The 18,735-nt window shown below is 34.4% G+C and overlaps 1 protein-coding gene across 8 annotated transcripts in view; it reads right to left on the bottom strand.

The window, feature by feature from the left end:
- ABL2 (ABL proto-oncogene 2, non-receptor tyrosine kinase) overlaps positions 1-18,735 on the bottom strand; it is a 94,577-nt gene that overhangs the window by 28,106 nt on the left and 47,736 nt on the right. For 2 of the 8 annotated variants that reach the window (XM_031688805.2, XM_031688807.2), the window contains exon 1: positions 3,457-3,586. The exons of 4 other annotated variants lie outside the window; for them this stretch is intronic. In XM_031688805.2, coding sequence (XP_031544665.2) covers positions 3,457-3,568 — 112 coding nt within the window. In that variant the 5' untranslated portion in view covers positions 3,569-3,586. Of the gene's footprint in view, positions 1-3,456; positions 3,607-18,735 lie in introns of those variants that run through there. 2 more of the 8 variants (XM_006199630.4, XM_006199626.4) reach the window with 2 other exon arrangements.

The raw sequence follows: 18,735 nt of genomic DNA, 5'->3' as shown, positions 1-18,735 counted from the left end.
CAACAGTTCAAGTATATTTCCTTCTTTTTAGACAAAAGGAAGTCCCCCTTGTTTGAAATTGTAAGACCAACAAAAGCCAAGGATAATAAGAACTTCTGTACTACCAAGTCAGAAACAGTAATGAAGCAGACACTAAAGCCAGCTCAAATCCTATCAGGCAAAAAACAGCAAATAACATACATTTATATCTTATTTTGTAAAACCCAATATATTAAAATTTTAAGATTTACAAAACTAATAATTTTAGTGAACATTTACTACAAACAAGACACCATGCTGGGCTTCAGAACATAAAGATTATAAATCACCAATAACATTACTTGCACTTGCTATAAAAAAAACTAGTCTCCATTTTTTCCACCAAATCTGCTTCTCCCACAGAATTCTCCACCTCAGATAATGGCAATTTCATCTTTTTCAGCTGCTCAGGCCAAAAACCTTGGAAGTTTGGTACAAACTATAGGACAAATAAATTCTAGAGATCTAGTGTATAACAGTGGTTAAAATTAATAATACTGCATTATATACTTGAAAGTTGCTATGAGAATAGATCTTAGATATTCTCACCACAAAAAAACAATGGTAATTATGTGACCTGACATAGGTATTAGCTAATGCTATGGCGGCAATCATCTTGAAATACGTGTACCAAATCAATACTTGTGTATTACACCTTAAATTTACACGTTACATGCCGATTGTATCAATAAAGGTAGGGGGAGAAAAACAAAAGACCTTGGAATCATTCATGACTCCTTTTTTGCTCTCAAATACAACATCCAATCCATCAGGAAATCCTACTGGCACTGCCTCCAAAACTGTAACTGGAATCTGTCCATTTCTCACCCCCTCCACGACTACTACACTGTCACCACCACCACCAGTTCTCACCTAGGTTATTTCAGACTCCTAACTGATCTCCATGCCTCAATCCTTACTCTCTACTGTCTACTTTCAACACACTAGTCAGCTTTTAAAGCGTTAAGTCAGATCACTTCATTGCTCTGCTCAAAACTCTTTGATGGCTCCCTATCTAAGAGTAAAAGCTCTTACTAGGACCTGCAGGCCCTCTGCAACATGTCTTGCCCAAAATATTTTCCTACTACCCCTTCCCTACTTTACCTCATTCTGACCAAGAGCCTCCCTGCTGTTACTTGAACTCCTACCTCAGGACTTTTGTACTGGCTTTTCCCTCTGCCTGAGACATTCTTCCCCAAGATATCCACATGACACTTCACACAAATGTTACCCTCTTGGTACGGCATTCTCTGACTATTCTATTTTAAAATGCATCTATTCCTGACCCTTCCACATCCCCCATGTCTCCTTTCCTAATTTGTTTCTCTCCATCGCTCTTATTACCACAAAATATGTAATCTATTTATTTATCATTATATTCGTGTAAATTATTATCTCACCCTACTGGAATATTAGTTTTATGAGGACAGGTATTTTTGTCTGTTTTGTTCACTGATGAATTCCAAGCACCCAAAAAAGTGAATGTTTATAAGAGGCTCTCAAAAATGATTTGTTGAATAAATGAATCACACTTACTGTTATACTTACTTATAGAGGGTGCTATGAGAGAACAGAATAAAAAACAAAACTCCAGAGTCAGAAAAGGTTTCAGAGAAAAGAAAGCCTTTAAGCTGGATGAGTAGTAATTGTGCACTGATGACAGCAGAGTGACAGACTGTCAAAGTGCAAGAACATGCCTATGACATGCGATGCATCAAGCCTAGAGAGGAACTCCATCAAGCTCAAAGGAGGATTTTTCAAAGGCAAGTCAGCTTCTTAAAAACCATGTTATTTGACAAAAAGAGAAAAGACAACAAGACCTATGGCACAATTTTGTGAAAATTAAAAAATATATATTCAGGCCATACAAAACTCTCCATTTCTCAAATATATAATATGATAAATATAGCGAAAAAGTCATTTTTGAGGCTAAAGTACTAAAAGAACCACAACTTAGAAAACGATTCTTTTTATTCTCCAATCCCCTTCTCATCTCTGGTTTTAGAGTCTTTCTGGTCAAGTCAAAAGATCTTATTTCCTTCCTTTCTTCTTTCTTCCCACTCACACTTTGGTTCTCACAGAACTAAGGGTCAGTTTCCTGTACGGTCTGCCTACACAGGATATCCACTTACACACCATCCTACCCACTAGCACCAAACAAAAGGGGAAATTTTTCAAAGACAAAAACATCCTAACATCTTCCTGAGGCCAAGAATAAATAAGTAATAAATCATAAAGAGTTAAAGAACTAAATGGGGGAGAACAAGCTAAGGAATAAAGACAAAAGGGGGTGGGGGAGAAGGAAGAGCAAGTAAATGCCACAGTGTTATCCAGTGGGTCCCGACTATGCCACTTTCCTCACTGGCTTAACTCAGACAAATCTGGATGATTCAGATGTACTGCACCCGCCCAAATGCAAGTGTGTAGGCTGGGAACGTTTTATTTTTGAACAACGTGAACTGACTACTACGTAAGGTACTTGAGGTACCTTTCGTTAATTCCTGTTATAGAGGTAGATCACAGACTTAAGATGAGACAACAGAAGACTCTAATTTTCACTCATGGAATATAGGACCCAGGTAGCAGGAGTACATTCTAAGCACTAAGGAAATTTTATTACTTTTTTCTGATACCCTTGGAGGATACAATAAAAATAAGGAAAATACAGAAAAAGCAGCTTGTACAAATTACCAGGATTAAACAAGTTAAACCACAGAATAAAACTCAAACTTCAATTCAAAGATAATTTCTAAATTTAATGTTTAATTTTATTAAAAATACTTTTCAGAGAAGAGGGCATAGCTCAGTGGTAGAGCTGCATGCTTAGCATGCATGAGGTCCTGGATTCAACCCCCAGTACCCCCATTAAACTAAACTAACTAAATAAATAAAACTACCTTCTGCCCCCTCCATGAAAAAAAAAAAAAAGAAAAACATTTGAAAACCACTTTTCACCAATTATTCAATGACTTTTATCCGTTTAAGCAGAAATTTGTCAGGTAGTAATTGGAGAAATTAATATACAAAATTTTCAGGTTAGTCACTTTCTAGTATTTTACAAACACTTATCTTGCCAGAATTCTACTTTGTCTGCATATTCTGTAAGAAGCTAATACCTCTTTTAAAAACTAATTAAGGTGGTTGGATAGATCATTCAATTGTTCTCAATACAGCTTAAGTTCTTCATATGACGGCCACATGTATCTTAATATCACAAAATATTACATATCATTCACTCATTCTTTCACTCACTTACTGAGTCCCACTATGAGACCTTACTTACTGAGGCCTTGCTATGAAACATCAGGAGAAAAATACATAAAACTTCACCGGCCAAGAATAAAGATAACAGATAAGATTAATTTTCTGAAATCTCCATTCATGCTTGATTGGCTGTGATTATCTTCCCTCCCCCAGACTACCACCTCTGAACCATACCTGTCAAGTTGGGTCCAACAGTTTCTGAGGCCTCACTGCACAGGCAGCAAAGGAACGTGTCCTGATCTCTGCCATAACTACTAGGCGGAAGCAGAACTGTCCCAAGGACCATTCTCTGCCCAGAAGCACAAAAGTTCAACTGTTCGATGTGAAGAGGAAGTCTTGGAATTCCACTCTCTTGCAAGCAATACCACATGCATGTGACACTTACTCATGTTCTCAGTGGCTAGAATGAACCAATGGAAGGGCAGGCATTCACAAATCCCAAAGTGGGTGGAGAGTTACCTAAAGGAAAATGTCTAGCAATCGGCAAAATATTGAGTCAGAATGGAGAACTTCAAAACCTCCGGAGCATTTTGGAAAAATAAATAAGCAACGTAAAAACCAACACACACAAGTAACAAGTAAGATACACAGGGATTAGTACACAGACTGGATTTCATTCCTAAGCAATGATGAATTGAGACTGTAGCAAAAAGTTTCCTTGGAGAAGACAACAAAACACCAAATATACTTTTAAAAGAGAGGAAACGCCTAACGAGACTCACCTTCTGCATCACTTAAATTTGAGTTCAAGCAACCACAAATCCGAAGTCAAGGAAACAGTTACAATCTGATTCCTAAACACAGAAGCCAGGAAGTGACAGCCTTCAGTAATATTTTGGCTCTCTAGCTTAATAACGGTTAAAAACATGGCATGAAAACTTGAATGTTAAAACTTTTAAAAGCAAAAGCCTAATCTTTATTAATATATAGGAACAAAATTAAATAAAATTTAAGACCCTGAAAATGAGAGTACCTTATAAGAATTAAACTAGTAAAATCTACAAATGATGGATGCCCTTAGGGGCACAATTTACAAATACCAGAATGTTTGTTACTGTACAGCTAAGAACATTCATTGAGTCAATAAATAATTTATTAAGTACCTACTATGTACCAGCCCGTGTAATGGGTTCCAGGTCAATAAAGGTAACAGTAAAATTATAGACAGCAGGACTAAAATAGCATTCAATATGAAAATTAAATAAAATTATAAAGTAACCTTAAGGAGTGAATGATATAGGTAATTATTAATAGTCTTTAAAAAAACCAAAACTTCTGCTTTCAAAGAAATTAACCTTTTATGAAGCCAGTACTGTTAACAACATAGGGAAAGCAAGAGTTAAGTTAAATGACTACCAGGTTACCTCAATTAGTAACTCAGAATTCCAAATGCTGGGTTGAATTTCTCCTTCCCTAAATTAAAAAAATGTAAGGGAAAGGAACTCCGTAGCCCATGTTCTATATATGTCTATATTCTATACATATGATTTACTATTTAATCAATAAATCTGCTAATTACCAGTAATTTATAGCTACACTTTCGAAGTAATTTACAGTTACACTTTCAATAAATCTGCTAATTACCAGTAATTTATAGTTACTTTCAAATACACTTCTAATCAAGAGAACAAAGGGGATGAACAAATAAACAGGTGGTACATACATATAATGGAATATTATTCAATCACAAAAAGAATGAAATTTTGATATATGCTGCAACATAGATGGGCTTTGAAAACATGCTGAGTGAAATAAGCCAGACACAGAAAAATAAATATTTTATGATTCCATTTATATGAAATATCCAGAAGTTGCCCCAGTTCTCAAAATCTAGTTCTGCAAATGAATGGTTACCCAACGCTGTGAATATACTTGAGGCTACTAAATGTACAGCTAAAGATAGTTTAAAAGTTTTATATTAAGTATACTTTACAATAAAAAAGTTTAATTAAAAATTTAAAAGTATTAAACATCTCCAAAGACCTGTCATGTGGGTTATATCTATCATTATTTACCATATTTGAAATTAAAACTAAGAAATTGTAACAAATTAAAAATAACAATAAGCCCACTATGTTAACATTTTATTAAAAAATAATTACTCTTGAAAAGAGAATTAAGAGGCAGGAGTAACACTGTCATAGTACATAGATACGAAAGTATAAGAGGAAGGGATATTTTATTATTCTTTCAGATTGTTATGGATACTCTTCTTTGACACCATACCAAAACTTGACAAGTAAGAGTTTTTTAAAAGTTACTTGTAACATGAAATCTGAAACCCATAAGCAAAATTTCTATAATCTGTCAAATTAAAAATCTGTTGGTTTATTCTGTACTTGGAATGGGTCTATTTTGTCATTTGAATTTTTTTTAACATCATGAATTGAGCACCTGAAATACTGGTTTACTAAAATGTTGATACATATTTCATTACACAATACTGATACATCATATTCATCACTATCACCATCTATCTCATTAGAAAGTTTTAGTACTAGGAAGCTGTGATGGTCACAATGGAGGCTACTAATTTTATTAAGTTCTAATTTTTGCTTAAAAGCTCAAATTCTACCATTTCCAACAATTACTATCTGTTTTCCTTGAAGTAGCAAATTCAATTCTTTTTCAAGAAAATGTCTGCCAAGTCCCAATTTTGAATAGTTTGTCATTCAGTCTTTCAAGTAAAAATAAGTGTTCCATGAAAAAAGCAGCCAATCTCAAACTCCCAACTTATCCCTTCCCACATCCTTTCCCCCTGGTAACCATAAGTTTGTTTTCTATGTCTGTGAGTCTGTTTCTGTTTTATAAATAAGTTCATTTGTCTTTTTTTTTTTTTTTTTTAGATTCCACATATGAGTCTCCATAGGGCATTTTTCTTTCTGTTTCTGGCTTACTGCACTTAGAATGACATTCTCCAGGTCCATCCATGTTGCTGCAAATGGCATTATTTTATTGCTTTTTATGGCTGAGTAGTATTCCACCCCCCTTCTTAAACAGTAGGATATTTCACACTCTTCTTGCTCTTCTCGCTTATATGTAAGATCACTCCACAGCAGCACAACACAGAAATAGGTCTCTTCCTATGTACAGCTGCATAACATTTCCTGTCAATTACTACACTTAAATGAGGACAATTTAGAATAAATAGCAAGATTTTATATTCTGGATCATGACTGAAAAAAAGCCAATTAAATTTAAATGGTACATTCATAAATTTGGAGAACTAATCAGTGTTATTTCTGTTCAACTCCTATTTAGGCATCCAGACATCTCCATTTAGGCTGTAAAGTTACACACACAACCAGAAATCAACATACACTTTTTGCTTAAACATGCTGACCTCCCTCTGAATAATACCATATAGAACTGAATAAGGCACCCCTAAAATAATCTTCAATGATTCAATATTTCTCTACAAAACCAAGTTCAGATAATAACTATATTTTTATTTATAATTCATGGGCAAGAATAGTTACAATAACGATAGGACATCCAGGAGCACCATTACATTAAATACTGCTTGGCTGCAGTCACACAGCTCCAAGGAGAAAGTAGAAGGAAAAAAACCTGCACAACTCCCACAGTAGAAACTAGGCAAGGTTCAGAAAAAATCAAAGTCATGAACAGCGTAGAAATGATGTACAAAAGAGCTCTGTGGGAAATGAAATTTAAGTTAGAAAACTACAAAAATTAAGAAAGATACTACAAAAGTGGAAGATAAAAAGATACTTTTGTGATTCTATGCTGCTTTTAATTACCTAAACCCTCTAATACCTTTAACATTTTAGAGAATGAATCATACAAAAAAGTACACATGAAAAACTAATCACTAAAAAATGATAAATGAAAGCTTAGGAAGATTAAACTCAACAAAATTATTCGTGAGACATGCTTTCATTTTTTAAATTGTTTTCAATTTATGAAAGTGGTGTATGTTCATTATATAAAATTTGGGAACTATACACAAATAGAAAGACAACACACTATCCACTTATACATCCCCACTTATTAAATTATTAAAATAATATGGATAGTTTTGCATCTTGCCCCTTTAATCTGCATCATGTTTCATTCATTCAGCCAGTATTTACTGAGTAGCTACTATGTGCAAAGCACTTTGCTAGGCAGGATATATTAGGTGCTAGGCAAGAAATAAACAAAGTCCATAAGAGATACAGAAAACTTTAGAAAACGTGACAAGGCCAAAAGCAAAAGAAGGATCTAAGTAGAGAGAATGTAGCAAGCACAAAAACCCCAAGCTAGGAAGGAACCTGGTACATAGAGGAAATGAAGAGTGTGGCTATAATTGAGGAAGTCAGAAGAGGAGCATGAAAAAACGGTAAGGTAGATAGGGGCCAGCCAGACCAAGCACTTAAAGATTGAAAATTCTATTTCAAGTACAATGGAAATTCACTGAGTAGTGCTAAGTAGGGAGGTGATATGTTATGACTTCCACTTTGTAAAACACCACTCTGGCTACTGGGTTAAAAAAATGGATAAGATGGGGGAACAAAATTAGAAACAAGAGAATATGCAGCAGTTCAGGAATGGGATGTTGGCGTGAAATAGAACAGTGTCAGTGAAGGCAAAGAAAAGTGGAATTGATAGGGCTTGCAGATTACTTGGATATAAGGAGAGGGAAAAAATAAAGAATGGCTGCCAGTTTCCAGCCTTAAATAAATGGGTAGAAGGCCATGTAATTCACTCAAAAGCTATAGTAGTATAAATCAAAAGTTCCACCACTGAGAAGTAAATTTGAAAGATACAGTTAAACAGCTTGATACATAAACCTGGAGCTCAGAGAGAATCCTGGACTACAGACATCAGCATATTCAAAACCATGGATTTGGATGAGCTCACTTTAGGGAAAGGAGACTCTGCAGGATCACACTTACAGGGGAACAATGACTGGAACACTGCAGATTTTTCATTTGAAACTTTGGAGTCCAGAAAGAAATGAAAAAACATTATCTTGAGTGCTGAGAGAAAAAACAGTCGGTCATCCCAAATCCCATCTCCACAGAAAATATCCTTCAGAAATGAAGGTGAAATAAAGACACTCTTAGCTGAAGGGAAGAAGAACGCATTGCCAGCAGACCTGCTCTAAAAGAACTATTAAAGGAAGTTCTTCAGACAGAATGGAAATACCAGAAGGAAACTTTATTCATTAGGAAACTTTATTCATTAGGAATAAAGAAAGAGAAGCTAAATTGAAAATAGAATAGACTACTCTTTTGAGTTCCTTAAAATATGTTTAATGGTTGGAAGCAAAAAGTGTAACACCACCTGTAAGGACTCTTCAATATATGTAAATATACCATATAACAACTATAACATAAAGAGGGGGAAGAAAACAACATGATGGTAAGATTTCCATATTTCACTTGAGGTGGTAAAATAGTGACTCTAAAGTAAGGTGTGAAAAGTTTAGTATGTATACTGAACTCCCTTGAGAAATCACTAGAGAACCCATACAAAGAAATATAGCAAAAAACACAACAGATACATTAAAATGGAATACTAAAAAAATGTTAACAATCCGTGAGAAGGCAGGAAAAGGGAAACAGGAACAAACAGAAAAAAAATAAAACAGTAGACCCAAATCCAAACATTAACAATTACATTAAATGACAATAGTCTAAACACAGTTATGTACAGATTGGCAGAACAGATAAATAATATGATCCAACTATATCTAACAGAAACTCACTTCAAATATAGTCATATAAATAGTTTAAAAATAAAAGGATGAAAAAATACACCCACACAAAAACTTGTACATGAACGTTTATAGCATTATTCGTAACAGCCAAAAGTGGGAACAACTAAAATGCCCATCAATTAATGAATGGATAAATAAAATTATTCAACAATAAAAAGGAATAAAGTGCTGATACATGCTGTAACACAGATAAACCTTGAAAGCATGGCAAGTGAAAGAAGCTGGTCAAAATGAACACATACTGTGTGATTCTACTCAGGTCTAGAATTGGTAATCTATAGAGACAGAAAGAAGATTAGTGGCAGTCTAAAGCTGGGGGTGTGGGGAGGAATATGGAATGACTGCTCATGGCTATAGGGTTTATTTAGGGGCTAAAAAAAATGTTCTAAGAATAGACTGTACTCATGGTTGAAGAACACTGTGAATATACTAAAATCATTGAATTATATACTTTAAATGGGTGAATTTTATGATATGTGAATTTGTATCTCCATAAAGCACTAAAAACATTATGCTATTTAAAATCTACATGTTGCATGATTCCCTTCACATGAAATGTCCAAAAAGAACATACATAGAGACAGAAAGCGGGTAAGTGGTTACATGGGCCTGGTGTAGGAATGCTGACTGACTACCAACTAGCACAAGGGACTTTTTGGGTGATAGAAATGTTCTAAAACTGGACTGTGGTGAGGGTTACACAACTATGTACATTTTTTAAAAAACCACCGAATTGTACATCTTTTAAAATATAAGTTTGATAGACTATACATAACTGAATAAAACTATTTTTAGGCATAAAATGTAAAAAAAAAAAAAAAGCAAAATCAGACTTCTGTTCCAGTTTACAATGGGAACCAGCATTCTTTGGTTTGTGGTCACATCACTCTAATATTCAAAGTCAACGTCTTCAAATCTCTCTCTGCTCTATCTTCCTATCATCTTCTTTGCGTATGTGAAATCTCCCACTGTCTTCCTCTCGAAAGGATACATGTGATTGCATTTAGGGCTCATCTGGATAACCCAGATGATCTCCTAATCATATCTATAAACACACTCCCTCCTTTTATTGCCATATGAGGTAATGTCCATGGATTCCAGGTATTAGGTCATGGATATCTTTTGAGGGGCACTTTTCAGCCTACCACAGCTCCCAAATGCCAACAACTCAGATCACTGTCCTGAGCAACAGATCACCTGACTCTTACAGCCTATGGATAAGTACACTTAGATATTCTAAAAGAGCCAAAACCCCATTTTGTTCCTACTTCTGATTTCATTTCTTTTTTTGGTTTAGGGTGTGTGTGCTTGTGTGTGTGTGTTGTTAATGGCACAGCCGTGTGTGTATGTGTGTGTGTGTGTGTGTTGTTAATGGCACAGTCATTCACCTAGGCATCCAACCCAGAAACCTCACCATCATTCTCGACTCTTCTTTATTCCCTAATTTCTTCTATCACTATATCCTACAGATTTTGGCATCTAAATATCTCTCAAATCCATCTTTTCCTCTCCAACCACTACAACTGTCCTACTTCATGCCTTCTTTATTTCCTTGCCTGAGCTACCACAACATCCATCTACCTCATCTTCCTGCCTCGGTCTCATTCTGCTCCAATCTAATATCCACAAAGGCTCCAAACCAATTTTTAAAGGGCAAACCTCATGTTATATTCCTACTTAAAACCTCTAATTGGCTCTCTACTGCACAAAGTTAAATTCCAAATTCCTTAGCATGGTATAAGATAGATCCACCACGATCTGGCACTTGCTTACTTCTCCAGCCTCACCTCTTACCATTCTCTCTCAAATCTTATGCTTCACCCAAACCTACAGCTCTACCAATAGTTCACTGAACATGCCAACTTGTTCAATCTGTGTACATGCTAATTCTCTCTTCCTAAAATCCTCTTCCCTTTCAGTTACCTAGTGAACTCATCATTTAACACAATTCATATTTCATCTCTTCTGTTCAATGTTCTCATAAGTATTTTCTCCCATACCTAAAATAAATTTATAACTCTACACTGCATCACAATCACATAGATTGATGGGAGGGTAGAAATACTGTACCATACAGAAAAATACAAAGAACTACTATTTTTATGTCTGATTCCAGTCCCACTCCACTCAAAGTCAGGGATTATATGTCTTACTCATATCCATTTTCCTAAAGTATGTACTTCATATCTGTGGACACATTTTTTCTTAATTATTGAAGCAGTATTTCCCATTTTCTAGACTCTAAAACACATTAATGAAGACAATCATTATATGAATCATTAAATGAAGACATCATTTAAAAGCAATCTTGGGAAAGAAGGTATAGAACAGTGGCAGAGTGTGTGTTTAGGATACATGAGGTCCTGGGTTCAATTCCCAGCACCACCATTAAAAATAAATAAACAAACAAACAAACAAACCAAATTACCTCCCCCCTCCAAATTAAGTAAATTAATTAAAAGAAACTGCCACTTAAAAAAAAAGCAATCATGATCCCACCACCCAGATATAACTACAGACAATATTTTTCATACATTTTTATCTAGTCTCTTCCTTATTGTGTCCTTAAAGGTGTTCTTTAACACATACTTGTACATCAATTTTTAGCTTTGAGGTTAAAATGAAAATATAACCTACCAATTCCTGTAACTTAAGATTTGAAATCCAGCAATAGGAGGAATTTAGTCCATAGATTTGTTTGGGACATATGCAAATTTATTTCATTTACATTTTTATTTTACATATTCAGATTCCTAAGACCCAAGATCTATAAAAGTGATATTTAAGAAATTCAAAGCAACTCTATCAAAGGTAAGTTGTTTTTATATATTTATAAAGCATAAACAATTCTAATTTTCAAGGATGAACAAAATTTAAAATGAAACACATGTTGTGATCCATTCCTGAAGTATTTTGGCCATTTATTCACTAAAATACCAACTGCCCAAAAGTATAAATAGTCCTCACATGTTCCCAAAACTAAACAGCAAAGTTACCAAAGTCTGGATATTTCAGAAACTTATCCTAACGAGCGTATAATTTTTGTTTATTTTTATATGTCACACTTAATTACACATTGATCTCTATGGAAGAAAAGTTGAAGTCTCCTCTCTCCTTTACCAGATCTTCATTCTCCTCACAAAACAGAATCAGAATCTTGACTTTCAAACTCCACCCTCAAGGAAATGGAGGACTTGTTGTAATTCATTATATTCAGAGATGCTGATTGGTCTGTACTTTCTCTACCTACTGTGTTTTTCTCTTGTTTCTTATTGAAAGGCATGTTTTTTTTCATGCAACTAAAGAGGTAAGATCTATAATCTGGTCCTAGCTAATTATATTTCTTATATTTGGCTTGAGGCCAAAACTCCTTCTAACAACAGAAAGTGTATCCTACCTTGCTTAGGTTAGGTGCATGCACAGATGTCATCCTTGAAAGAAAATCCTGTTTAAAAGAGTGATATAAGGAGACTTAGGAATTCTTATGTTGTCTCCAAGAGAATCTCTTTAACAGCAACTCCCTAATAGTACCCTCTTATTATTTCTTACATTATCATTTGCTCTCTTTTTGAAGGTATAGTTGTTGTGAGACAATATTAAGATATCTGCATTTGGGAAAGAGTCACCTAGCCTTTTGCAGATAATACTCTTTAAACAGACAGCTGTTTGCATTCGACAATGTGGTCATTACTTTTCCTCTGTGTTTATCACTGTACCTTGCACGTAGTAAGCACTCAAGTATTTCTTAATTAATGTTCACAAAACTCCACTAGCATGACATTTTCATGCATGACTCTAAATGACTACAAATTTAAAAAAGCAATTCTAGCTCTCTCTATAGTATAATAATAGCTACCACTTATGGAGCACATATTATATACCAGGCACTTCACAAACCTTAATTGATATATTATAATTTATAATGTTATTAACTACAGCCTTGAAGGACAGTCATTAATATCACCAATGTATAAATGCTCAGAATTGCTAAGTAGATTATTCAAGCTCCAGAGCTAACTGGTGAAGCCAGGATTCAAAACTTAGGTCTTGTTTAACTCCAATTCCCATGCACCTTTCACTATTTGAGGCTGTCTCTCTTATTCAATAGCGAGTGGTACAAAAACAACTGGGAAAAGTTTTCTTCTTATCTTTTGGAGAAGAATCTGAAAACAGCCAGACTCCCCAAGTGATTCCACTGCTTCAACTGTCCATACATAGGATGACAGTTAAGAGTCAAACCTAAGACTAATTCTAACTGATTAGAATGATACACATGTGCTCACCAACTGGTCCATTCCATTATCTCCCAATTCTTTGAAGAATCTTATTTAGACAAAGACAGAATATACTACGTCTTTACTTTTGATTTGTCCTCAAATGAGCTGAACAAGTCTTCCCTTAATGCATGGCTCATCTCATAAACATCTCACACAAATAAAATACTGTATACGTGGGTATTCATTAGGAAATATTTCTTATAGTTCTAAAGATCCTCTAACCTTACCCTTTAGGATACCTGTCACTGCCCTGTAGATAACTCAGTAACATAACAATCCTTTCATGTGATGCTAAAAATCAAAAAAGCTGGTTTTCCCTGTTTCAGACTGGTAGCACTAGTTTTCCAATGTCTCTGAAGAGGCATGTCTATGTGTATACACTATACTCCCTATACTTGGGTCCTGGCTGCAAGCTATTTCCTGCTGGCTGAACTCAGATATTTCCAACGGCCTTAACTAAAACAAACAAAGACTTTATTCATTACCCTTATTTCAGCAGCTACTGGCTGTCCAAAGTAATAGAACCCTCCCTAACAGCATGAGTGTTAGAGGTAAGAAGGAAAAAAAATACTTCAAATTACAAAATTCTTTTCATCTAGGGCTGATATTAATATATATTTTTTGTTTAAATAATCTATAAAAACATACTTAGGATTCAATCCCTATGATTTCATTGCTGAACTCTGTATTTCTTCCCAGCTTAAAATAAGACTACAGAAATTATAAAATTACTGAAAAATTTTAATGATATATCTTAGTTAATAAAGCTCTCCATTAAAGTTATTTTTACTAGAAGATCTGTCTGTGAATACACAGTACTCTAAATAAGTAGTACTATGTAAATACTATGTATTACTTGACTGGATACTATGACTCATAGTTAAAGTTCACTATTGTCACTGGTTTAATTTATGATGTGGGGTAAAAATCATACAGGGCAGCAAAAGCATCTGCTTTAACACCACCACCACCACCACCACCACCACCACTACCACCACTAATGTCTTTCCAGACCACTAGTTCAAATATCAGGTGAGAGTCATAGGGGAAGGGAGAAGAGGAAAGGTAGGAGGGGAAAAAAGAATACTTTAGAGGTACCCAAGAGATAAAAATACAGAATCCTTAAGAGCAAGAGCTAGTAGTTTCTTCATCAGGATGCTGGGCCCAGCTCAAGAGAGTAGTGGCTTTGTGCATTTAAACTATCCCGAAAGTGTGACTAATTTCAATTTTCCTTTTCAGTTTTGCCAGATTTCCACCCATACTATCTTAATGGTGAAAGGGCAGAATATTGTACTAACAACATTTATAGGACAGACTAAGGAAGAATGTGAGGAAATCAGACATCAAAACTCTTTTTGAATGCTGAGTCAGATTGTGAGGAAAAGAAGTCAGAGAGATGGAAGAATACAAGGTTGAAAAAGCAATGTTATACCAACCCTATAGGAGCAAACCTTAAATTCTGGACTTTTGAGCACCACATCACTTAGGAGCAACTGAGAAGACAGAGAATGAGAGACAGTTAACATCTAATAGTTGCTGAGTATGTGCTTATATAAACCAAGTACTTACATCTATTACCACTAATTCTCACCTTAACACTGATAGAAATATACCAGGGGAGGGTATAGCTCAGTGGTAGAGCACATGCGTAGCATGCACGAGGTCCTAGGTTCAATCCTCAGTACCTCCATTAAGATAAATAAATACATAAAAACTTAATCCCACCCCCCCTTAAAAAAATAAACAAAATTTTAAAATTAAAAAAAATACTATTACCCCATTTCTCAAGTAAACAGACCACATAATGCAGACTATATACATTTTTAATATTAATTTTGACTATAATGCAGATGCAGAGATTTTAACTAAGATTTGAAATTCTGCCTCTGGCACTTATAAGCCTTAAAATTGTGGGTAATCAATAACTGAGAATAAATAAAGCCATTGTATTAAAAGCAGGGTAAAACAGAACCATAATAGTGTCACATAAATATACATGCCTTATTAAATATCCTCCCATGCCAGGGATCACTTGCCCTGAACTACCAACACCAGAATGTTTTATAGACACCCCCTTCCCCCAAGTCAACTGACTGTTCAGCTTTTTGACTTGTGCAGCAAAATTGACCTCTGACCTAAAGCTAGAAGTGGGTGAGTAAAATAAGACTTATTCTATGAGGAGGGTATAGAAGGAGGGTATAGAAGAAAAGATAAAGCCAGAAAAAGGTATCACAAGAAGAGAAAACTACAGACCAATATCCCTTATAAATATAGATGCAAAATTCCTCAGTAAATTACTAGCAAATCAAATCCAGGAATGCAGTAAAAGGCATATACACCATATCAAGTGGAATTTATCCCAGGAATACAAGGTTGGTTCAACATACAAAAATCATTCAATGCAATACACCAAGTTAACAGAATAAAGGGAAAAAGAATATGATCATCTCAATATAACTGCTATTCTTACTATGGGGAAAAATTTTAAAGCATTCCTATTTAGATATGTAATTTCTAGTTTTTTAAAATTGATGTTTTAAAGTCATACCTTACAGAATTCTTTCTAGTTGTCTTTAACAAGAATATACGAAAATATCATGTCTCATTTTTTGAGTACCTAATACATGTGAAGTGACAGGCACACAAAATTTGATTTAATTAAAACTTCCCTGAAAGGTGGCTGTTATGAGTATAAACAGGCAGTAGAGCATAGTACTCAAGAACACAGACTCTGAAGTCAGTTCTCTGGGTTTGATTCCTAGTTCTACCACTTATTATGTGACCTTCACCAAGTTAATATTTCTGTGCCTCAGTTTCCTCATTCAAAAATGTACAGTATAATAGTACCTATTCTTATAGAAGTGGCATAAGAATTAAATGTTATTGTATGCAAAGATGTTAAAACAGTATCTGATACAAAATAAGAGCGATATAAAATGTTAGTTATTTGGTTGATAAAGATGAAAAAGCTGATTAGAAGGCATATACACCAAGCCCTATTTTTAGACCTTAACAGTGAAGTTTCTGCCTTTTCTATCAAACCGTATTGAATGCTTGGATGAAAGCTGGTTTCAATTTAATGTGAGTAAAATGCATACTATAAGGACAGATAATCTCCTTAATCTGGAATCCTTAGAACCTGATGTCCAAGATTAATTAATTTTCCAATTCATAGAGAGGGTCTATGCTAACACTTTTCACAACTAAGGTAATAGATAGTATAACAGTCATAGAGCACATGAAGATTATCATATCTTGCTGGTAAAGGAGTGGTAAGTAGTCCTAGACAAGATAGAGGCTCAAATGTACTTAAAGATTATTTCATAAATTATCAGCAACAGCTGTTTATGATGGGATTTCTGGTTCAGGCAAATTCTTAATTTTCTATGAATTAAAGAGATTAGTCTGTTTAGGAAAGAGGCTAGATTCTAGGTATTTAGCTGTTTTAGATACAATGGAAATGTTTATGCCAGTTATAAAATTCTGGTTTTTGTGAAGTGAAGAAAAAAAGCGAATGAAGGGCCACAAATGGCAAATATCCTTTTTCATGGGTGGGTTGTATTCTATTACATATATATACTACATCTTCTTTATTCATTCATCTATGGATGTGCACTTAGGATGCTTCCATAACTTGGCAATCATAAATAATATTGCTGTTAATAGCAAGGTGTATGTGTCTTTTTGAGTTAATGTTTTTGTTTTTCTCAGATATATGCCCAGGAGTGGAGTTGCTGGACCATGTGATGGTTCTATTTTGGAGTTTTTGAGAAAATTTCATATTGTTTTCCATAGTGGCTGTACCAATTTGCATTCCCACCAAGAGTGTACAGGGGTTCCCTTTTCTCCACATCTTTGCCAACATTTGTTATTTGCATTCTTTTTGAGGATGGCTATTCTGACAGGTGTAAGATGATATCTCATTGTGAATTTAGTTTGCATTTCCCTGATAGTGGTGATGTTGAGCAACTTTTCATGTTCTTGTTGGCCATCTGCATTTCCTCTTTTGGAAAAATGCCTGTTCAGTTCTTCTGCCCATATTTTAAATGGGTTGTTTGTTTGTTTGCTTTTTAATTGAAGTAGGGTTGATTTTAAATGTTGTATTAGTTTCTAGTGTATAGCATGGATAGACTTGGAAGGCATTATGCTATGTGAAATAAGTCAGACAGAGAAAGACAAATACTGTAAGATATCACTTACATGTGGAATCTTAAAAAATATAACTAGTGAATATAACAGAAAAGAAACAGACTCACAGATGTAAAGAAGGAACTTAGTGGTTACCAGTGGCGAGAGGAAGGAAGAGGGGCAAGATGGATGTAGAGGATTAAGAGGTACAAACTATCAGGTGTAAAATAAGCTACAAGGATGTACATGGGGAATATATCCAATATTTTATAATAACTACAAATGGAGTATAACCTTTAAAAATTGTGAATTACTATATTGTATACCTGTAACCTACAATATTGTACATCAACTATACTTCAATTTTAAAAATATTATATTGTAAAATAAATGCATAAATTTAAAAAAGTATTTTAAAAAAGAGGCTAGAAAATAAGTTGGGAACTATGCTTATTCCCTTCAAAATTTGCCATGTCTGGTTGTTTCTGTGAATGTGTATCATTACCTTGCAGCCTTCCTGGAAGTCTGATGGGACTTCAAAATTGTAGAATAGATAAACAAGATTACACTGTATAGCAGAGAGAAATATACACAAAATGTTATGATAACTCACAGAAAAAAAAATGTGACAATGAGTGTGTATACGTCCATGAATGACTGAAAAATTGTGCTGAACACTGGAATTTGACACAACATTGTAAAATGATTAAAAATCAATAAAAAATGTTTAAAAAAAACAAAAAACAAACAAACAAAAAAACCATAGGTAGCTACACTTTAGTATACTTGACTAACAGACTAACAAAGAATTATATTAATCTTTCAAATAAACTGGACTGAATGAGTGTAATGTGTTTAAAATACAGGTGTCTCTGAAGCTGCTTGTACTGACACAAAATTTTGAATACAAATTCTCTATTTTCTTCACCATTCCTACATACCAAAACACTATTTAAATTGAAAATCAAGCTTTTGGAACATATATCAATATATATCTAATTATCGTATTAGCATGTATCTAGTAAGTGCACATCTAATTATCTAATTCTCATAATAATCCTGTCAGGTAAATAACTTATCCAAGATCATAAAGAGTTGCTCCAATTTCCTTCATCTTCCCTACATACTATATTTTATGATAAAACTTCACCTTTGAAAGATAATACTGAGACATAAGTCTTTTTAAAATACTTAAATTACACCCTTAATAAAATATTGTGTACCTTATATGACAGTTCACAATTTTTTAAATGAAATCATTTAATTGAAGACTTCTCAACCATGACACTACTGACATTTGGGCTGACTCTCTGTTCTGGGAAG

Source organism: Vicugna pacos, chromosome 21 (genome assembly GCF_048564905.1).
Source record: "Vicugna pacos chromosome 21, VicPac4, whole genome shotgun sequence".
Taxonomy (NCBI): Eukaryota; Metazoa; Chordata; class Mammalia; order Artiodactyla; family Camelidae; genus Vicugna; species Vicugna pacos.
This window is presented reverse-complemented; position numbering and strand designations above follow the sequence as displayed.